Source organism: Haplochromis burtoni, unplaced genomic scaffold (genome assembly GCF_018398535.1).
Source record: "Haplochromis burtoni strain Fernald_Lab_line unplaced genomic scaffold, NCSU_Asbu1 Contig_8, whole genome shotgun sequence".
Taxonomy (NCBI): Eukaryota; Metazoa; Chordata; class Actinopteri; order Cichliformes; family Cichlidae; genus Haplochromis; species Haplochromis burtoni.
The window spans coordinates 464684-488733 of record NW_024582369.1 but is presented as its reverse complement, the minus strand read 5'-3'; the positions used below and the strand labels follow the sequence as shown (position 1 = coordinate 488733).

The following is a 24050-nucleotide window of genomic DNA, read 5'->3' as shown; positions in this document are numbered from 1 at the left end:
TTTCATATTTCTTAAGGACATGACTTTCAGTGACTGTTCATCTTTTGAAGATTGCTTTTCAGCCCTGCTTTTGTCTCCCACTTGTCCGGTGTCCTTAATTTATTTATTTTTTTACCACAGACACAGTTCACACTATGCTGATAGCTCTTTGGGAATCACTTTGTTGGTGCAAAAATACTATTTTATTCCTGTCAAACTCTGTTATCTTTGCCATTTTTCATAAACCGAACTAAAGAAATGGGAACAAATTATATGTTTTCATGACAGGCTGCAAGTGACAAAGTGCTTAAAGATAGAAAAGTACCAATTTTAAATTCTAAGTTGTGTGTAGGCGCCTCAGTGTTTCATCCTTTGTTTGTTAAGCCACTCAGCACTGACATATGAATCATTCAAGCATTAAAAAGGCACCTAAATCAAACAGAAAAACCAAAACATTGAAAATGGCCAGGTTGCAGGACTGGACTGAAAATGAGTGAAATAAGCGAAAAGCAGCCAGTGTCAAAGAAAAACTTTCAAAGAGCTTCAGAACCCTGGAGAACAGATACTCAAGACCACTATAATGAAAGTGAAAGAAAGTGTCTCCTTGAAAGCAAAATATAAAGAAATGCTGGGGGGCTCAATGCCCTCAAAACAAGACTCTAAGAACTTTAATGGTGTTTTTATGCTTGCGGCGTCTGCCACATGATGTGCCGTCAAACTCTGTGCGTGCCACCATATTTGTGACACTTTGGCTAGTCATGCACCAGGTTACAAAAATCAAGCTGCTGCAGCTGAGTTGAGTGTACAGTCGGTATCAGGTTTTATCACCATTTTAATGTTACTCCAGCACTGAAGCTCAGAGATATACAGATATACACTGGGACATGTTGCAACAGTTTGAAAACTTGAGACTATATCAGTGCTTATGTGGTGGAATTGTCAGTGTGTCTTCTTATGCCTTCCTACACCTTAATGGTAGCACAAATAGAAATGCCAGCGTGAGGATATTGCATCGCGCGTGGAGGGTTAACTTGCTGCTTAATAGTCCTTAACAACAGTGTGGACACACAAAACATCCTTTAAGGGTTATAGCAACTATGGAAAAGTTTTTGTGATCCAAAAGCACGTATAAAAAACCTTATGGGTTACTTACGTTTCCATGTTGTCGCCCTCTAAAACCGTCTGTACTGGTAGGTAACCTAGCCGTGGATGTTTGGCGAAGTACTTCTTAGATCGGAATTTGTTCTTCAGCACTTTGGTGAAATCACGCATGTCCTCACCTGATGTCGTCTGTAAGAAGAAAAAACATAGATGGGCAGGGGGTCGCTTATTATTTATTGTAGTGTGCAATGAGTTCAAAGATTTCTACAGTCTCTTCTGCACGCATAAGCATTTGCGTGTAAGAGAATGTGTTTGCTAATTAGATACTTAGCAGAGGTGCGCTTTCCGCCACGCAAGCAACCAGTAAATTACCAAACGGGTTTGACCACAGGGAGAGAAAATCCTTTCCAAAAGATGCAGACAACCACTGCTAAACACACACACAGGGGCACGCGCGCACACACACACGCAGGCAGGCAAATACACAGCTCCTACAGTTGACAGATATGCATAAATGAACAGACTCTATTGAGTTCACTCGGCTTATTGACTAATCCACACAATTTAGGATGGTAGCCTGAGCAAACCAACAGCAATTACAGAAGAGTTATACTAAAGCTGGAGAAAAATTTGTGCATGTGTGTAAGCTCCTTCCTGTGAGGATTGAGAGACATGCATTTTTTATTCTACTGCCTCTATTACATTGGGGGGGGGGGGATATAAGACCCCAGTTGGAAACGAGTCAAGATGTTTCAATAACATGACCAGACAGGCAATCGCAGTCAAACTGAAACACAATATTCTCTTAGGACAGTTCAAAACTTTGAAATTACGGTAATCAATACATCACGCTCCAAAGTTGTTTAATATCCCTGACAAAAACAATGAGAAATATGAAGACAGCACTCCCATAAAAATCATAAGCTAATAAAAAAAATACAATATTGTGGCCATAAAATAAACAGTATGACAAAGATGAGAAAACAATCTTATTAAATGACCGCAGTGAGTCTCACCAAAGCCGCTATAAATCTGTAACTCTCTGCAAAATGCGTTTATTATTCAATATGGACTTAATATTTTCAAAAGCATAAAACTGAAACACAATTTGGTTCGAGCATGGGGAGACACACAAGTATAATTACATATCATGCTGATGGTTTTTTGTGTTTGTTTTTTTTGAGGGAAATAAAGAAAAAAACAATTAAAAAAAAGTCTGACTTTTACTACACAGGTGCAGATAAAGCTACGCTGAACTGTGAGATTTAAAATGAGACAATAAGGTGATCCACAACTTATTATTTCATCAGAGATCTATATCTCTCAGGTTGAAACAGCAAGATCTGGGTGATTTCCTCCCAGTCCTCACTGTGCTGAGGTTCAATAAAGCTCCGTGGAGATGGATATGTAGCGTTTATGAACCTGGAGTTGAGTTTTGGGGCTTTACACGGGGATTTGAGTCAAAACTTTCTCTTTCTCAAAAGTTTCTCTTCGTGATCTTTTATTGATCTGGCTGTAAGCTTTACGTCAGTGTTTGAGCAAAACACAGCTTCACCATGTTGTGTTGTTCTTGCACTTAGCCCCATCCACTCTTTCTTTCTCCTCACACATTTCCCTTGCTGAAAAACCTGTGGATACTATGCTGCTGTCACATCTTTTCAGACACATGCACGCAAACAGAAAGTTGCAGCTGTTATAGCAGACACGAGTCTGAATACTCTGGCTGACAACTTAAAATATTCATTTAATCTTTGTTTTTTGTTTTGTTATTGCACTTTTCAGGCTGCTGTCATGAAAAGAGATCTCTGCAACACTGATTACTGTCCCTCTGGCAAGATCTGCCATCATATCTCTTGCATGAGCGTGGCCCCCTTGAGTTCACAATCATATCTAAGTCTGTCTTGTTCCACTGCATGGGTTGTTGGGCAACCCGTGAAGTACCTCCCTTCGCTTTGGCTCCAACAGAGGTAGAGGTGGATATCCACAGATCAATCTTAGTCAGAGTTTCAATTATCTTTGCTGTATTTGATTTGCATTTCATTTACATGTGTGCAAATGGCCGAGAAAGACCTCAATAAAATCTCCTTTGATTTTAAGAAAAAATAAGAAAAGTGAAAAGGGAAAAAGCCTTCGCCCCCCCCCCCCAATTTTTATTTTCAGTGAAGGGAATCAGTAACCTCTTGAGTGATTACCCGGTAGCTGAGTACTAATAATTAACCAACAGATTAAGTGTTTGTTGCTGCAGCACAGCTGAAAGTAAAAAAAATAAAATAAAATAATGTTTTTTCAAAGTCAAGTCTGTCAGGCAGCTGCTGGGCATTTTAACTCAGGGAAGAGTGATCACTGCTCCCTACAGCTACTCCTCCAAAGTCAATATCTATCCCATTTAGGAAATTGAAAAAGCAAATTAAAAGACAGAAATGAGAAATGTCGAGAGAAACTCGAGTCACTCAAAGTATGACGTTAAGCAATACTGAAAAGAGTCAGCCCACAAGTGTTAGATCCTAATTGAGGAGAAGAGCAACGTTCAATTTTGCCAAGCTCCCGTTTTTCCAATATTCATCTCTAGCTGTGAAGTGAAATATTTTTGGCTTGGAAGGATAAAAATATAACCTTGAGTATTTTACCATTTGTACGTTCGGAATTAAGCCAGGGGTGTTTCGGGAGGGCTGATTGAGAAACAAGACAAAGGAATTTAACAGCATGTGAGGCGACAAGAAATTCTGCAGTTGACAGAACCTAGTTTAAAGGGAAAAAAAGAGGTTAGTTAAAGCCTAGATGCTTCAGATTCACTAAATGTGTCGTCAGTATAACGTGATGTGAACAAGTCTGTTTGTGTTTTGATTCGGGCTGTTTCTAATCTACGTTACATCCGATACGTTTGCCTCTTGTGCCCTCTGATACACGCAGTTTCTGATTTCTCTGTAAAATGCCAACCACCTTCAGCACGTTGGGTGACTGCCAAGGTATTATGCACATTAAATGCTGTCTGTCAGTTTCATTAGAAAATTCATACACTAAATACTTACCAGTAACTTCCATTAATCATGCTACCTTACCATTCTCATCATGTATATGCGGTATCATATAACGATTTAGGAACTGATGCATTTTCATACTTTTTAACTCTAGACTCCTCCTGCCCTAAACCCCACCCAATACTTTAGAAGTGAACCTATCCTGGAGTCTACAGCTTGATCTATCACAATTTCTCACTGAGGCTGCTGTGAACGTCAGAGAGAAACTCCCAGCAAAGTTCAAAAAAATTTCCTCCCAGAAGAGTGCAGTCTACTTTAGCTGCAGATGAATGCAAATGACTTTCAAACAATGCACGTTTAATAAATAACTCTGGTTGAACCCAGACAAAGAAAACCAGAGACTAGAAGATTAAAATAACAGCATGCATTAAGTGCAAGATTGTGTTAAAGAAATTGGAAATGAAAATATGTATGAATGTGCTGCTGTAATACTTCGGATTTCCCTTAACGGGTATTAAAAAAAGGACATGAATATTCAAGGGGTGGGAAGAGTGCGAGTCAGTGATTTATGACATCAGGCACAGAACGGTTTTAATGAAAGATGGGTTAGGAGGTAACCAAAGCCTGAAGTCTGTCTGAACCCCGAATTTGTGTGCTTTCATTAAATGGATGAGTGGAATGTGTGAGCATGTGGAAAAGAGATATGAGATGAGTTAGTGAGCAACGTCTGTGTGTGTGTTACTTTCTTACCGGTGTGCAGTACTCCACCATTGGGTAGTTAAGCTTGTGACCCTTGGCGGTGCGCCCAGAAAAGAAGCAGCTCTGACACACGTCGTAGTTGAAATGCTTCAGACTGCGATACCTAGAGACAGAGAGAGGGCGAGGTGAAAAGTGAGATAAGTTGAGATGGGACCGTGTGTGTGTGTGTGTGTGTGTGTCACTTTCATGTCTTCAGGATGTGTTTCTGGGTGTGTGGGCACATATACACCACTACAACACGACTCCTCTACAGGCTACTCCAGAGTCACCTGGAGAGCTGCTGTTTTCCAGAGTCACTCCATCAACCTTTGCTGCATGAATATGTTTATGTGCACACAAAAGTACATTCACGTGCACATACACACAAACACACACACACACACAAAATGTGCTGACAGAGCGACAGACAGTTGGATTTTCACCAAAGCACAACAATGTGACAACAACTGTTGGGATGTTGTCCTCAGCAGCAGCTGTAGCCAGAAGGCCATTTAACAGCTAAATTGAGACAGGAGCCATTCAGACATAATAGCTTAAGTCTTTTATCTTTCTCTCCTTTCCAGCTCTCCCAAGGTTAGCTGACTGATGAGCTACGAAAGAGAGCTATATATCAAAGGATGCAACAGTGCGCATGACACCTCCAAGTCAAATTTGCCATTATGTACTGACACATAGCATATTACTGTTAAGGGGATGGGGGTGGGGTTTGAGTCACCTTCACTTAGAAGGTGTTGAGATGGCCCTCATTTAATTCGCCAACTTTGGGTAACCAGCAAACTTGTATTGTTTGGTGATCTCCTTTTTTGCTATTGATTAATGTAGGATCAACTCAAGCGGTGGAAAAAAAAAAAAACCCCCACAAAAACCCAACAGCAACAGCAGCCTTGGTGATAACTGATTAGCGTTTAGCATTATTGCCTCTTCAGTTACGTACTGGTAATTTTAAGCCCATGCTCTTGGTTGTAAATGTTCCTTGAATGGCCGATTAATGGCTCAGTCTCAAAACATTAACCTCCTAGGACCTGGCGTCCACATATGTGGACATCACATTTTGGGTTATTTAGACCAAAATACTCAATTTTGGGCCTGATATCCACTTACGAGGACATTATACTGCTACTGTTCTATCAGAATTTTAAACAAATATCCTCATATGTGGCTCTTATTTTTCATAAATACTAAAATAATGTAAAAAAAAAAAAAATAAAATCTGGTAATTCTTTGTTTTTACATTCATCGGGCCCCAATATGCCCAAATATCAAAGAGAAATTAAAAATGCATGCCGTGGAAGAGTTCGGGTCTTAGGAGGTTAAAGTAGGACGGTAACCTCCTTCAAACTAGGGGGGGGAAAAAAGACTGCATTTAGGTTTTTGCAACTGCCGACTTATTCCAAGTAGTTGCAGTGACTGGCTGGTCGGACAGATGTTGGGGGTTTTGCACTTTGGATTGAAGGATATTGCACAGGTCACCCTAGTGGGAGACAAATTGTCTCCAAACTCAGTCCAGCTCAGTGGCTAATCACTCAAAGACAGCGTGGCAAAGGTTCCCAAGTAACTGACATCTAAATTATAAACACACATTACAAACAGAGCACAACTCTGTCGCTTGCAGATAAACTGCTGTCCTGCAGCAACTTTGTCACTAATTGTGGAATTTCGGCTTTAATCCATGAAGTTCCGCCTGGTCTCTGTATGCAGGTAATTAATGTAAATTTCTGTGTTTGTAGACAGGAATAAATCTGTAATTTTCACAGGTTTATCTAAGTTAATTGCCGTTTTTTTGTTGTTGTTTTTTTTCTGGGGGGTGTTCTGTTAATACCTTTGGTATTAAGGTTGTTATCAAGTTGTTATCTTCTTTTTGGGGAAAAAGAAAAGTACTTAGAAAACCAATGTGAATAACTATTTTCCACTTAACCACAAATATATTAATTTAATCAAACCATCCATCTATAAACTCTAATTAGTTTACGATTCATTCCGATTCTTATTATTACATTTTGAATTTTTAGCCCCACAAAATATGTAAAGCCTTTGGGCTCCCAAGGATTTTGCTGTAACAAAGTGTGATGACTTCTGTCACAATCAACAGTGCAAGAAAAAAAAAAAAACATGCAAAGTACCAAGAGTGCAAATACGACTCAGTGGCATATAACCTATCTCACTAATTTGCAGAATTGAGTTAACATACACCCAGTCAACTCAAACGTATATGTCGACCCTCCTCATCCGAGGCTAATTTTAAACCTACTGATATTCTGAAGAACATGAAAACTACTTGAAACCCAGTTGGTGCCATGTCTCAAGACCACACAAAATGCCTGCTATGCATTTTTCCTCCCCTTTCATTCCTGCTCCCTGCCTTTCCTTCCCACTATCGCGCTCTCTCATCGATCAATGACACAACTTGGGAGATGTGTGCTTCATCAAATGCCTGAGCGTATTTCTCTTTCTGCTGGCAAAGCAAGGTATCCGAAGGAGGCAATCCTGCCACCTAACCTTACTTAGAAAGGTGGGGTTATTACCATCTCCGGCCACACAAAAAGCATTTCCAACATGCTGGCCAGTGGAAAACCTGAATTTTGTTTTGAAATAAATAAACCTGTTGATCTTTCGCTACCTGTGATTACTCAGTAAGAGCAGTAGCCAAATAAAAGACAGGCAATATTTAGAGCGTGTGTTTGTGTGTGTCAGTACTGCACAGGATCACTGAGTGGTCTTCTTCCAGTTGTTAGCTGGGTGATCAGCTGTTTAAAATTTTTGAGAATCTGGTGGTGCGCTACCTGTTTGTGTGCTACCTGTTTGTGTGTATGAGGATGTCATTTTGTTTGTGAGTACTTGTGCAAGCTCCACTGCAAACCTCTGGATGGTATTTAGTCAGTGGTGTATCAGCTGCTGACATTTAGATAAATGCCTGCCCTCCAGAGCAGACCTGCCCTTTATGCTCAACCAGGAGAAAACAATGCAGAACACTTCTAGATTTGCTGTGTGTGTGTGGAGCCTGTTACAAGTTGCAGACTTTATCACCTTTATTTATTTGGCATGTTACGCAAATGCCGACCTGAATGCTAAATAGGAATATGTGTATTTACCTGAAGCCAACAATAGGACACTCCTTGCAGATGTTACACTTGGCCTGATGTTTCGCCGTTTCTGCAGCAGCCACTCTGTGCAGGACAGGAAGCCAAACCATGGACTGAGGCTCCAGACGCATCCAGTCAATGAACTCTCTGGGCTTTAGCTCCACCTTATTGTTTACCTGGACATTTAAAAAAAAACAAGGGGGCAGGATTAAGAATTAGGCTTTTAAATCAAAGGTTTATCAATCATATGATTTACAGTTCAATAAAGGTTCAGCAATGAGAGCTGATAAAATATAAAAGGCACTCTCTGCAGCATGGGAGAAAAACACGCAGACCAGAAATAACTAACAGGCAATAACTTCTGACTTGTTCCCAAACACGCAATAAAGACGCAGACAAATTTAAGATGACCGTACATATTAAAGTGATGAGTCCCTGCGGCTCGTTAAGGCCTTGAATTGTGAACCAAGACTAAATAACTTTTATGAGCTCTTTATTCATGTTTATTGGTTGAAATATCTTACAGTAAACAATGATTGATTTTAACACCCTCTCTGCCCTACACACCCCATAGTTGCACTGTTAGATAACAGCATTGTTGCTCTGTGCAGATACCTTTGAAAAATGAACTTAAACTCCTACTCATAAGTGCTGCTTTATACTTTTGGGGGTGTAACGTGTACAGTGCTATGCATGAAAACTGCAGAGTAAACAGTCTGCTTATCTCCCGTTTCAATAACTTAAGTTCTTTATTAGCTTAAAAGAACTTAATCAAATGTTTTAAATGATTCCAAAAAGTGCCGTAATCCAACACAGGAATGTTCACAACATGTTTTTCAGCTGGATCTTTGCTCATCTGCAGACAATAATGAAACCAATGGAAAAGTCAACACATGAAGCAAAGCTTTGACATGGCTGCTATTACTGCAAAACAAATCAAAGGCAACCTTTCCATCATGCCTGACACACAAAAGGGCAGCAAAGGGCAGAATGCATTTGCAACAAGAAGAGCAAACAATCAAAAGGAATAACATTAGTAAATGTCTTTGTGCGTTTCCTCCTGATCCCTTTTCAAGGCTTATGGTGTGCAGGACTATACGGCATCTCGACTTCATTTACATATACTTCTGAAAATAAATTCCAGCTCAAATTTAAACCAAAGAAATCCTGTTCTGGCTGGACTCTCAATGTAAGCAGTGTCAGGATGTCTTTACCTTCTCTCAAAGCTTTTGTTTTACTGAACAGAATATATATATATATATTTTTACTTCTACTCAAATCAAAGTCAGGTTTCTAAGCTTTTTTTCCTTCACCATCCCAAAGTTTAAACTAACAAAAATAAAGGTATTGTGGAACAGTAACACTTAATTTAAAATTATCTGTGGAACAGATAGAAAAAGGATAAATTTCAACAAACAAAAAGCCAAATATCCCCGTTTTCTGCTTCAAATGCCAATCTAAAAGGGAAATATTTGCACTGTTTATAGGAGTGTGGTGACAGAGACAAACCCTATCCTTCCTGACTCTTGTAAATATGTCTGCGGGCCTTAAAACCCCTTAATATTATCTAAATATGTGGTTGATAACCTTTAAAGGGAAAACAGCTGAATACTTAGCTCACTGATCAAAGACAGGACATATTGACATGTGGCATCATTGATTTTATCAATCAAAACTGCCTTCAAATTATCCCAAAAAGCCATGGTGTACTCGTTTACTCTCAGCCTTTCCCATTTATCCTAACTGTGTCATAAATGCAGACGACGATACTGTAAATCAGCAAATATCTACACTGGATATTGGTGAAGCTCTAGTTTAAATGCATTGTATCGGTGGCTCTTTTTACTCAATTATAATCTTGTAAATAATAACATGCTCCATGTAACATATATATTATTAACTGCAGGTAATCAAAGAAAGCTATATTTTGGTATTCTTTATGAAACTCTGGTTTTACACTGACATTGTCCTTAAAGTACTAAAGTGAGATTTAACTTTAAAAAATTAACCTTGGGTTTGGTAACTGTTAATGTTTCTGAGGCAGGTTTGGGTTTTTTCTGTTGTTTTTTTTAAATTGAAGGCAGCTTTTAAGATTCAGATTCATAAATGAGAACACATCCAATTAATTCCTCACCTTTATGACTTCTCAAATGGTCTTTAACGCTCCTCCACTCTTTCATTTGATCTTCCCATGCACCACCTCTCCATCTCTCCTTTCCCATACATTAGTCTGATCTGCGCCTTCTCTCCCTCCTACTTACCATCTAACGGCAGAATTATAGCACTTACAGATTAATTGCTGGGTGTCTCGAAGGATGACTAGATAGATGGACGGATGGATAAATGAAGGAGAGTAACAAAGGAATGGCGAAAGAGGCTATATTTATGGCGGCGCAACTCATTTATCACAGACCCCATTAAAGGAAATGGAATAAGCGACTGCCCTGTCACTGATGGGGCTGACTGACACACAGGTGGCATGGGGCTTTGCTCGTCCATGTGCATGCATGTGTAAATAAAAGAGAGAGCGTGAGAGTTTATGTCTGCCTGGTTTCCACTTGCCAACCCGGCTGGATGATTGAATGATTAATGAGCAACTGGACTACAGCTGGCACAGCAATTCACGACCAAGTTTGTGAGCAATTTATGTCCATATAAGCTAGTGCGTGCACTCATGCATGTATATATCTCCTTGTGGATATGTGCGTATTATTATGACATCAAGGCGAGGCAGCAAGGTGTTTGCCTCTTTGCAATATTTCGAGAAGAAAACAGAGGGAGAGATAAAGTTTAAAACTGCCTCCCTCTGCTATTTTGGGAGGCGCGCGGCAGGAAATCAGTGAAATTTATAGCTTCCTAATTTTAATGTTTGGCTCCCATTTATGACCACCGAAGCACGAGCCAGGGGGAGGAAGAGTGAGAGAAATGAAACAGTGATTCTGGGGGGGATAAGGACATCATTAAATGCCAGTAATGTCCAGAGGTAAACTCGCAAAAAACGGTTAGCTGACTGCAGTAAAACACTAGAGGACAGCCAGCAGAGCACCGGAGGCCATTTGAGGCTTTGTGGTTGGTTAGCAGAGCTCAAACACTCAAGTACTTTTCTCAGGATCTGGTGTTAGGTGGCTGGAGAAGGTGAAAAAAGCTCAGATGCTCGATGATAATCAGCCTTTGGAAGATGCACTGAATAATAATGTCATATAGCACACCCCACTGATAAAGCAGCCATGGAAGGAGAAGATGATATCAAGAAGGCCCTGAGTTAATGTGGTTATCCCAGCTGGACATTTGTCAAAGCTAAGAAGGCACCCAAAGAATGCTCCAGGCCATTCAGGAGACATGGACAACTGCTGCCTTAGCAAAAACCTATAGAGATCCTGTATGTGTCAGGAGTATCGGAATAAGCTGAGACGCATTTCCTCTAAACACTGTGGACTCTGTGGCTTTTAAACCCCACGCTGTGCCAAAAATTGGCCCACCCCAAATATCCGATCACCCGGCACAAACAGAGTAATATAGTGCACGCTGTTAAGTGCCAGGAGGACTGGATGATTTATACATCGGGGAAACCAAACAACCTCTGGCTAAGTGGACGGCACAACACAGAAGAGCTACCTCGTCAGGCCAGGACTCTGCAGTCTATTTACACCTACAGGCCAGTGCACACTCTTTCAATGATGAGGATGTACATATCCTGGACAGGGAGGAACGCTGGTTTGAGTGGGGAGTCAAGGGGCTTAAGGGTACATCTTTCACCATCCTAAAATGCTGTGATTGCAGCCATTCCCCAACTCTCTGTGAATGGTACTCATGGCCATTGATCAGTGGTCATAGATCAGTGGTTGTTGATCAATGGTCATGACAATGTGCATTTTAATGATCAAGAAACTGACCTTACAGCCCATTGTTCATTCAGTGGGCTACTTTCCCTCGTTGTGCAAAGGTAGTTTCTTGCACTGAAAACGCTACGTCAAGATGAACGGAATCAACTTTTTTTGGCAGCGCTTTTTAAGCTCATACCTTTCAGCTTTTTTAGATTCTGTAGCAGAAAGCTGAATCAAAAGAGTGTCAAAGCAGTGTCCACGCAAGAAATCTTTGTTGGATAATTGGAAAATCAGACTTTTCTTTTACAAGTATTCACAAGCAGTGACAGATGGCAGAGACAAAATGTGCTTGTGACAAACAAGAAGATGTCTCTTAAGATAGAAATAAATATGATACGGTGGAGTAGGTTCAAGAGGAAGACATGAATAATATATTAACAGAAAAATCCCCAGGGATCGATTGCCTAATCGGCGTTATGAGTTATATAAAAATATAAAGCATAACATGAACCCTGTAGCTAACAGGACATATATTATCTTAAGAAGAGATTTAAAGCTTCTGCTTACGCATGAGCACCAGACTACCAGTTAACTGTACACAATATGTGTACATATTGTGTACAGCAATAAAGAGGTCATTTTGAGTCGACTAGTTTTGGGCTCATTTTGTCCTAGCATTTCTATTCTATCTGCCCAGCACACATTTTCAAACCTTTATTTTAATTAGTCATTAATATGCCATCTGATTTCCCCCACCAGTTAAGCAATCACAATTTCACATTCAGACTGTTTTTGTCAAACGAAACAGAAAAAAAACAAAGCAAAACAAGAAAATCATTTTCAGCTTATGTATTAGAGGTAAAACCAGTGAAATCATAGTTTAAACACGGAGAAAAATCACTGATTAATCAGATTGAGGTTATAGATTTGTTACAAACAAAAACCCTGAACTTGTTATTCATTAACATGTGGGGAAAAAAAGAATTTAAATGGAATTTAAATGGATTTCCCCCCCCATGCTTATAATCCATCCAGTGGTAAGAACATTAAAAGACTATGGCATGAACAGCTTATGTGCTTCTGTATTCTTCAGATGTGTGTAGGTGTACACTAATGTGATGTGTTAAATGCACATGTTTGTGTGTTTCTGTGTGAACATACATGCTGGAAGCAGCTCCGAACACTAGGTTCAATGTTGGAGCCTCCAAAGGCAGCCACCTCGCCCAGCTGTCTTGGGATCTGGATGGCTTCATGAAGCAGCAGTCCAAGCTGCCGCTGGTCGCACGTGTCACCTGCTGACGCCACCTGGCTGAAGAGGTCTGCAGAGAGAGGACAGGGAGGAGCGGTGAGGTAAAAGAGAAGGAATAAGGGAGAAAGTTAGAGCATGTGGGTGATATTTAAAATAAAAATAAGTATAAATAGAAAAGATGTAGAGAAGGAAAGAGTGACAATATAGCAGAGAGTGGGAGGGAAAAGCGTTAGTGTATATGTGGGTGAGAGGGAGGACAAAAAGAATCAGAGAACAGATGCATTTAGTTTTTCCACAGCAGGCTTTTTTTCTCTAATCTTTCCCTCCCCGTCTCCATCTTTCCATCCCTTCTCACGGAGATTGACAAAGCTCCGTACTGGATATGGATGCCTGCCCAATGACACACTATCTAAGCTACTCTGCATGTTGGCAACACCCCCCCCAGATGAGGTTACGAAACATCGCTGGAGCACATGCACAAAATGAGCAAAGAAGGCAGAGAGTGTAATCCAGAGAAAAAGAGGAGAGGAAAAAACAGAGGGCATGACAGGTCTTTCTGCTCCGCTTGCCACTGTCTTTGATCTCTCTATGAAGCCTGGTCCTGATGCCAGCTCCTGCCATGACTGTGTGTGGGTGTTCATGGATTGCACATGCAAAAAAAAAAGAAGAGAGACAGCAATTACATGTCTCTGACCCCATCCCCCCCCAAGTACACATCTCTTATGAAATCAGTCTGCAACTGTCAAAAATGGGTGTCAAATAACAGGACACCTAGTTAGGTGCGTGCGCAATGCAGTGCAGCTATCTGCAAGGGACTGACAGTCAATGAGACCCTAAAAGAGTAAAGGAGGAAGGACGCAATCAACCATGCTAGATACCCTTTCTCAGGCTAATAGAAACTGCCAGTGGAACGAATAGGCTCAGGGATGGAGTCCATGCCATGGGAAGAGAAAAGGAGGCGAAAGAGTAAGAAAGGAAAGAGGATGGAAGCAAGACTAAGTAAGACAGGACAAAAGATAAAGTGGAACTGTTAGATGGATGAACAGTGGCGTGAGCAGTGACAGCAAAGGAAGACAGGGAGCGAGAGAGAGAGATAAAGCAGCAAAAACAAAGAGCAGGAAGCTAGGATGACATTCTCCTCCCAGTGCAGCAAGCCTACATTCACGCTCCCTAATCCTAAAAAATAAGGGAGAATAGAAAATTAAATAAAGAACAAGAGAAACGCGGAGGAGGTCTCTCATCCAATTAGACGACCCGATTTCTAACTCCTCTCCGTCTCGAGTTTGATTAATACTGCTGGGAGTACAGCCATCGTGCAGCAGTATCACTTGAAATCGGAGACAGGCTGGTCTCTTATGAAAGGGACGCGAGTGGGTTTAGATGCACGTGTACAGAATCAAACGTCACACCAACTCGCTGACACTTACATTTGTATTTCTCCTCCAGGTGTCCCTTGGAGAGAGAGAGCAGGCCGATCTTCATAGACAGTACCCGGATCTTCCCACTGCGACCACTGCAGACAGCACCACGGAGACACCAAGCAGACAGTGAAAATTAGTTACATTTACTGTTGCTGTGTGTTTCTGAGTATACATTCAATTTAAGTGTAGCGAGATCATTTCAGATTTGAATTACATGCAACAACAGAGACATAAAACCATTATGTGCCTGGAAAGGAAAGGATTGCGTGCAGGACGTTGTGAGTTGTTTGTGCTTTTTCCCCCTGAATGCGCACAAATGGTATTTAGAGTGCGGAGATGGTTGGTTTACAGTGTATGAGTGCACACATGATTACGCAGAGAGTACTGTATGTTCTGGCGAGAGCAGATTATATTGACACATGAAATTTGCTCCTAAATTAGCACAATGCGTAACACGCCCACTGAGGCACTTGCCGACTTATGCATATGACATGATGACAGCATGAATATGTGCATTGTTGACATGACAGCTCCTTTAATGCAGTCTAATTTTAAACAAGTACATCATTCATGTGCATGCAACAGCATGAAGTACTAAGCATTGCTACAAATATGTACGGCAACATGTATCGCAGAGGGCATACGTACGTGTCGTAAACATTAAGCAGCCAGTTGAGACACATGTCAACGCAGAGAGGCACGTTAACCAGGTCTTTGTGCTCCTGTTCCAGGCCGTCGTAGATAGAGGTTAGGCAGTTGATGACGTCGGGAACGGTAAGCAGCTGATTGTTATTGGTGAGTTTATGCTGCTCAAAGGTGTTCTGGGCAACGCTGAGGTCCAGCAAGTCCACTGCAGGTGAATGGGGCGGTCGAGATATAGAAGGAGAGAAACAGCGAGGAGAAGGAGGCGGGAGGAAAATGGAAGAAAGGGACAAAGAAACACAGGACCATTAGTAACCTTTCCAGCTTGCTCACTGAGCTTTCAGCAGCTGCTCTGATTTTTTCAACAAATGTCAAGATATCAGAAAAGGACAAGGAGCTGAAAATGGCACAGGCTACTTATAGAAGAACGTCTAAACTACAGACTTGACTGATATTTTATCAAAATAGGTTCATAAAAAAAAATAAGTGCAGGGGTAGGCCAGAATTACAGACAGAAAATAGACGGATCCATTGAGGAGAAATGTGAACTAAAAAAAGACAAACGAGGAACAGAGATGAAATGAATCAGACAGAGCAGTCTCTCTGGAGTCTTGGCTCTAGAATGACAAAAACAAAAATGTAACCATATTTTTTATATAGAATTTCAATTATGCCTCCATCATACTGTCCCCTTCACTTACGCATCTGAAGCGCAAGAGAGATGGCAAAAAAGACGGAAAATCGAACGGAAGAGGATAATTGAATAACAAAGCCAGCGCATTGAGACAAAGTACCTAAAATATAAATAAATACAACAGAAGCTGCTGTATTTATAGTGCTTGAGCATGAACTCCCCATCGTAAGAGGCCTTTAACTGTAACAGTGCAGTACTTCTTTTAGAATAAGGAAATATAAAAGCACTCGTAGAGCGTAACGCCTCTCGAAGGACAAGGGTTATACTAAAAATCTGTTCTATGATGTTTTAATTACACTATGATGACGTCAGCCTATTTTCATTACAATATACTGATAATCTAGGGAAGTATATCAAACTTTGAGTGTCACTGTGAAGTCATACTGTTGTATTGAGATTTTTTTTTTTTTTTAAAAAAGCTCAGACTAAGAAACATATAACATAACATTATTTAAAAAAAAATGCTTCCACAGTAAAGATATTGTCTCCATTTTCAAGAAACCAACAGCCGGTTTGGTCCTTTAAATCTGTTAAATATCTGACATTAAACCATGACACAACCCACTAATGAGTTAATCAGATAATCAAAACTGCGCTAATATCCTGCTCTTTAATATGACACTGGATCGAACAGCTGGCTGTCTCTGCCCGAAGTGCCGACCAGCACCTTTCAAGCTCACTAATTAACAAATTATATCTCATTTGTTTTTGTCAGCAAAAAAAAAAGTAGATAAGCAGTTTTCTCTAAATGTTAAAGCATCTCCTTCTTTGTTTTCTACAGCACATGTACTGCTTAATAAATACATGACAAGAGTCAGGATCTAGTTACATAGTACAAGAATATATTAATAGGTGAGGATGAAGCTCAGATACCAAAGGGATTTTTAATTAGTGCTTTGCTTAGATCCACTGGCAGGTCAACCAACCAGGAGGTAAAATGCAGACAGTGGGATAATTACCACAGAAAGAATCATTAACATTTAAAAATCTACCGTACTTTATGGTCACGGCATCTTGTTTCAGATTTATCAAAAGATTTCAATACATGGGAGGTTCAAATCTATTTCACAGGTATACAGGAACATAAACCACAGTTGTAAACTCCTCTCTCTGCATTACTCTTCTGACCTTTAATGAATTTTCTATAAATATTTAAAAACTTCCACACTGCACATCTCTCTCACCCTCCTGCCCTCAAAGACAGCACTAATTACTGGAGTAATCCACACAGAGTGGACGCAGCAGGGCAGCTGTGCTATCAGAAAGCAAAACTTTCCTTCTCTGCAGCTTTGTCATTGCACACTCTGGTATGGAGCTGAAAGGCTGTGGCACATTAGTGGATGCCACGCAAGCTCATTTGTGCTTCTCCACCCCCCTGGCACAGACTTAACCCAATTAGCCGTTTTATAGTATCCCCGTCACGTGTGTGTCAAATTCTCTCTCACACACACACACACAATCACAAACAGTCAGACACATGGATCTCCAAGCAAAGATTCCACATGAATCCAGGCTAATAACTAATAACTACTGATCCTTCTGTGCCTCCATGTGCATGTGTGTGCGTGCATGTCAGTGTGTGTTTGTATACTGTGACTGCTCCAATCTAATGAATGAAATTGAATCGCAGTGCCCCAAGTCGAACTCACTCAGGCTAATGCATTATCGTCACAATCACACGCACACACAGAAGCAATATGAGATAGCAAACTAAAACGCCTGAATCATTCAAACTCATTGACAACCAACACACACAATAACACACTTTGACATACCCTGCTGGGCATGCTGCACATGCACACAACCGTCTGAGGTAACGGTACGGTTTTGATGTGTGGTATTTGTTACACTCGTACACACTCCAAACTTCCTACAAACAGCAGGATGTAAATAAACAGTGTAGGCTCACAGTGTGAGGTGCACTAATAATGTCAACAGCTGGATAATGGTTAACATTTGTCACCATTATTACGTTGAGCTGAGCCCAAGTAGCTACTGCCATGCTGGTTGAAACCCCACATGGAGGAGTCTACATGCACCTGTAATGTGTGTGTGTGTATTTGTGTATATATATGGTGTTTATAGCCACCTGAGACTCTAAGTAATGGCAACTTCCTATCGAAGATTACATTATAAACACAAAAAACATCACTCTCTCATTCTGAGAATGTATTTAGTTATTTATTTATTTAAAAAAAAAAAAAAACTCCACCTGTGCTCACCAAATGAGGCTTACGCTCAACAGGCTTAACACAAGCACCAGCTGTGACTCTGTATGCAAAGAATCATGCACATACGCGCACACAAATTCATGCAGAGTGGGTAATTTTAAAGCCAAAAATATGCTTGGCTCCTATGCTGTTCTGGCACAGCATCTGGCAAAGCTTCAAATCATTACTGCATCCCCTTGTTGAGCCCAAACATCAAAAGAAGCAGACCGCGGCTGTAGGTATTAAGGTGTCTGTGGGTGTGTGTGCGCGCGCGCGTGTGTTCATCTTACTTACAGCACAGTGCTTTCTGTAGTCTGCGAATCTTCATGGCTGTTCGGTATGCTGAGAATCTCACATTGTTCAAGTCCGCTACAGGCAGGAAAGGAGACAGAGAGAGAAAAGGTAAATGGACAAAAAGGAAAACAGAAGCAGAAAATTGGAAAACAAAATGCAGCAGAAATCTGCCTTCTGGGCAACACAAGCAACCTCTGTCTTCAGTGAAATCTGACTTCTGTTAGTTATTGTCTGTGGAGACGGCTGAGGCGAGAGGCTGCTAATATGGACTGTGTAATTAGGTTAGTGAGTTCTATCTCAGTGGAGTCTGGTGCTATTTGTTGAGCTCCTGGCCTACAGAATACACTCCCAAAGATTCACAGGTTATTACTTATCTGGCAGCTCATTAAAAAAATACCACAGTCATACGGGTGATCCTGAAGGGACACAGGCACGCATATGGATATTATCAGGGAGGGGGAGAGAGGGAAAAGATCAAGGGTGTCAGCTTCATGAAGTCAAATCTAAAGAGTAAATGAACCAGACAAGTGAGAATGGGTCTACAGCGCTGTGCTGATCCCTGATCAGAAACAAGACGTCTGCTTCAAAGAGCCACATCACTTGTTTAAAAGGTGATCTTGTTCATGCAGATATTGCTGTGCAGAAGTTGAGATCACAGTGATGATGCTTCAGCCCACACCCTGATGGGAAGCTGCAGAGCCTTTAAACCTTTCTGCAGCTACTTTGCAGTCATGTGAGGGTTTACTTTGCCTCCCGGTCCAGCAGATGTACATTTCAGTCTTAAAGTATTCTTCTTCTTCACCTTCACTGCATTTCTGACAGGGAGCACTTTGCTATCTTTTTATAGCCTTCCGCTGCTTTGTAGGCATGCATCGGCTTTATTTGAGATTCTCAATCAGTTTCTTAGAGATGCCAGAGTTGGACGAAGTCAGGGAACGTATCAGCTATGATACGTCACGATCAGCTGACACCTAATGACAATTTTACCTGACTTACAAATCACATTCAGTAAATTAACACTTAATTCATACTTTAAGTAAGCTTTAGTTCACAAAACCAAAACCAGCCTTGTGTTAGCGTGGTTAGTAAGTGCTGGGTTTGACTCAGTGGACATTTCTGCGTGGCATCTGCATGTTCTCCCTGTGCTGGTGTGCATTTTCTGTGTACTCCGGCTTCCTCTCACAGTACAAAGATGAGGTAAATTGCCCATAGTTGTGAATATGAGTCTGTCTCTGTGTGAGCTGTCGACCCGTCCATGGGGTACCCCGCCTTAAGCCCTGTGACAGGACTAAAGACCAGAAAAACAGTTTTTGGACCCTAGCATCATACAGACAAATTACGTTATGTGAAGCACAGAGGAATGACAGATTACATTTGAAATATTTAACAGCAGCATCTCTTTTCAGGATCAGCAACCTCAGTACTTTGGATAATATGAAGTACAGACTGTGAAAAGTTCGCATTGGAACAACTTTCCCCCAAAGAAATGCTGAGGGGAAAAAAGCTGACAGTGAATTCTGTGGATTATCTTGCGTGACAGTCTTTTTTTGTATGGAAATGTTTTTAAATTGAATTTTTAATATCTCCATTGTACATTTCTCCGGCAGTATCTTATTACCTGGGCAAAGAAACCCCAGCTAAATAACACTATATAAAGTTGGAAATAAATTTATTCTTAGCAATTTTCTGAAGCGACATTTATTTTGAAAAATAAGTCGGGAGCCTAAGTCCTCATACATAATACTATGTTCTATACCTAGTGATTGGTAGAGCTCTGTCATCTTTGGATGGTCCCAGCACGTCGTTTGTGTCTGATGACTAAAAATGGAAACACAGAAGAGAAAACTTAACAGTGCAAAATACACAAAATCATGAGCTGACACATAAACAGAACAACTGCTGATGTCTAAACACACTCATAAATACTTTCTACACTTTCAAGGCTTATCACAAAAAAACAAGATAGAAAAAAAAACATTGAATAAGAAAGGTATGCAAAAATCATACAGAGAAACTGAGCAAAAGGATAAACAAGTGGAATTACACAGAAGCTAACATTACTTTTATCATCATCACTGGAACAGTACAGACACTGTGGACGCTCATATTGGCATCTCTTTTGTTATCACCCCTGAAATGGAGACAGAGGCTACGAATACATCATAAATCACAGAACTCTTAATGAAACAACAAAGACACACACACCCACCTTTCCTTTCAAATACCATAATAAACATGAGGGGACGAAGTCTAAACCTTCTGTTTACATTTCTGCTTCAGGTAGAAGCCACAGCATGCATGCACACACACACACACACCTAACACAAATAAAAGCAGTCGGAAAACCAACAGTAGGAGAAGGAAAAAAAAAAACATTTAAAAAGAATGATCAAACATAGCTGTTTCGCCTGCCAATCACTTCTTTTAATTTGAGCTATTCTGGCCATGATGTGGCCGTTAAGTGTGTGTGTGTGTGTGTGTGTGTGTGTGTGTGTGTGTGTGTGTGTGTGTGTGTGTGTGTGTGCGCGCGCGCGCACGCCTGCATAATATTTCAAGGAGGCACCTGGCTGTCAGAAGCCACACTCAGATCTGCGTGGGATGTTTGAGGAGTTTTCTGGAAGATCTTTTTTTTAAAAATAAAAGTCTGCTTCAGAATGCAGAGGCTCCCCTGTGGATTCTGCGATGGCTCGCTCTCTGCTGACAGTCGGCAGGAAGTAAAGCCGAGTGCTGACAGAGAAGCGCAGCGGCGAAGTGGATGGCATAAGCCCTCCTCGTGCGCAGATGTTCATCGCTATTCAACGGCTACGCAGACTGGTGACCCTTTTCACACCTGAGCAGGCATATTTAATGCCGGGACATTCCTGCACTAAGGACCTGCAAAACATTTGCCTAAATTGTCAAAGGCTGGTAGGGGATTCGCTGACATTTGCTCCACACAAACAAACACTAGGAGAAAGAGCACGATCTCTATGCAGACCACATTCGCAAGCAGCTATCACCAATAAAACGTTTTTTTACACCGACGTGTCGAATGGTACATCGCAGACGAGACAGAACTAGTACACTGATAGGATACACATGAACTCACAAAACGTCAAAAATCTGACTTCTGTACACACACACACACACACACACACACGGCAGCCAGTATTTCCATCACCAGAGAGATTAGACAGCTTGTGCTCATATCCACAGCTCATGAATGCCATGATGGGGACAACTGAATTGTCAAATTTAACTGTCTTCACTTCTTTCCCCTCAAAATATTCCCTTTGCAATGTCAGTCCTTTTGTTGTCCTGTAGGAAGGCAGGGGGGGGGGAAAAAGAAAGCTAAGTGAAGTGATGGCACACTTATGACAAAGCTGTTACAGTTTAGATGGCGCAGTGTGAAACATTCATCCACAGTAAAATTCAGGGTAAGGTTGGCTTTATACAAACAAATCAGGCTTGACGGCTTGATTCAGTAAACACACATTAGAACTAAACCTTTACAACGTTTTACCATGGATGGCTAACTTTGCTAAAGAGCAAAAAATCTGTGTCTATTTCACACTGGCTGGACTTTTGTGTTGACGATTATCCCCAGAGATGATCACTGTGTCTCAGCTGTTTTTACCTGACTGGAAACAGCAGCTTTCAGTGGAAAAGCTGAAAGGCAGTGCGTCAGGCTGGGAGTAACACTAGGAGCATGCTTGTTATTTTTGTTTGGGTTTTTCCTCCTTTTTTTCCACTGGATTGTGCACTGTAAATTTATCCCACAGGGTCAAAACATCTACTATAACATCCTGAGTTTTCGTGCCCCAAACTTTGGGCATGCCCAAGTTTTTTTATTCACTTCCCTAAAATTCAATCCAAGTTTAACGGTCATGATCCAGAAAACCTTGAAAGGTAAACCGACAAAATTTAGGAGTGGACTTGAGCCTTTATGGACAACTGGAGACCAGACGGCCGAGTAGTCATGCCCATTATGCTTCTTTGAAGTCTGCTGCTTTGGCTCATACGTGTTTAGTGCATTGTAATGTAAATTCAGACCCTCCTTTTTCAGGAATATTGTTTAGCTCACACTGTAGTCAACAAATAGCTTTCACACCAGCTTGACTAATCCAAATGGTTGAACATAGAAGCATTCTTGAATGTTTCATTGACTGGGCATATCAGTGATCACGGGATGTCGTTGACTTGTAAGTCATAAGCCTGTCCTCAGCATTGTTGTTCATTCTGGCTTTTATCACTGATTCCTGTTTAGTGTCGCCAGCAGCAGGTGCAAACACAGCACAGCTGTCACTCCTTCTCTTCCTACGCTCCAAATCCTATTTATCTCCATGCTGTTGTCTGAGCGAAAATCTTTTATTACCTCATGAAATTAAGCCAGGTTATGAGTCAATAAAGTAACTAAGCTACTTTTAATTGTTTAATTGGTGATTTTACGATGGATAAGTGTCCTTTACTAACTTTCAAGAAGCATTTGAATGCACCACAAAGTTCAAAAACACTCCAAAAGCACACCATGATGCAAGGCTGCCAATTTCAATCGAGTTGAGCGTCTGAAGTTATTTCATTCCAATATCTCGAGCTTTTCAAACTCAAGGATTAGCGTGATAGATATTGAACACTTCTCCAAATTCCTCGACATTGATTTCCACAGTGGAAAATGACTTCTCATATGCATCAAATTAAAAGGAAATTCAATTAGAAACAAGGCAATTAAAGCGGCCACTGATGACACGTAGTGGTTTTGCCGATTCGTCAGGCAGCGGATAGCTGTGAGACAGGAGTTCTGGAGATGAATCCTCTTGGGTCTTGTTTAATGCATGTGACATTTTCCCTCATAAAAGTCATTAAATGACATCTCAGAATAACCATCTACAAGTCGAACGGCGTCACAGAAAGGGGATGCAGCAGCAGGCACAAAGAAAAGGATGATATTTACGTATCCACAAGGGTACTGTGAGGGGAAAATAACCTTTTACAAGATGTTTTAATGAGATCTCTGTCTCACCAAGTCAGCATAATAGGCAGCTGAAGTTATGACATAAGTGATACGATCTGACCCTCTTAGATTAACTGATCATAATAATAATAGCAGTTTAGCTCATCAAGCTTGTGTAGCTTTACAATTTCCAGCTACTTAGAGTCTCATTGAAGGTTAAAGTGGTTCTGCTAATTACTACGTCTTCATTGGTGCTTCTTAAAAATAAATTATAACCACAACAACCTCCTACTCTTTCCCTCTACCCTAGAAGTAACCTAGACGTTTCATATTTCCTGAGGGAAAAGCCAAAATCCTTCTTGGATAGATCTACAATCACAGCACGGCCGGAGATGATTCCCTAAAAACTAAAAACGGCAACAGTGTGGCCAAACACGTCTGCAGTCGCTTTGCTGGTGGGTGGTGGGAATTTGTCACTGTCACACGCTCAGAGACTTCCATGAATAATCATGAGCGTGCACTTGAATGATTAGTAGCATATCTGGATATTCAAAGACACAGAATCAGGGAAATATCTGAGTAAGCACGAGGAAGATTTCAAGAACTATTTTTTCCCCCCACTGACAGCAGCCTGCCAGGCTTATCACCAAGTGTCTGTGACAGGTGATAAGTGCCTGCATTCACCACCTGACATCTTCTGTCTCTCACCGCTCCACCTCCACCCTCCCTTAAAAAGCCACCCCCATCTTTCCTATAATAGCATCCCCCTTTTTTGGGCTTTTGAGTTACGGTTCAAATAGTTTAGGATTCCTATTAAAACTTCCTAAACTAGACATCCTGAGGAGCACACTGTCACAGTGAGCAGAGTGGCTGTTTTTTTTTTTTTTTT

The 24050-nt window shown here is 40.9% G+C and overlaps 1 protein-coding gene across 1 annotated transcript in view; it reads right to left on the bottom strand.

The window, feature by feature from the left end:
* The window catches only part of utrn (utrophin), a gene marked incomplete in the record, with an annotated part of 177892 nt that overhangs the window by 27430 nt on the left and 126412 nt on the right, over positions 1-24050 (bottom strand). The window contains 8 exon segments of the mRNA XM_042225838.1: positions 1133-1269; positions 4809-4920; positions 7907-8073; positions 12883-13040; positions 14398-14483; positions 15040-15241; positions 18232-18306; positions 19988-20049. Coding sequence (XP_042081772.1) covers positions 1133-1269; positions 4809-4920; positions 7907-8073; positions 12883-13040; positions 14398-14483; positions 15040-15241; positions 18232-18306; positions 19988-20049 — 999 coding nt within the window.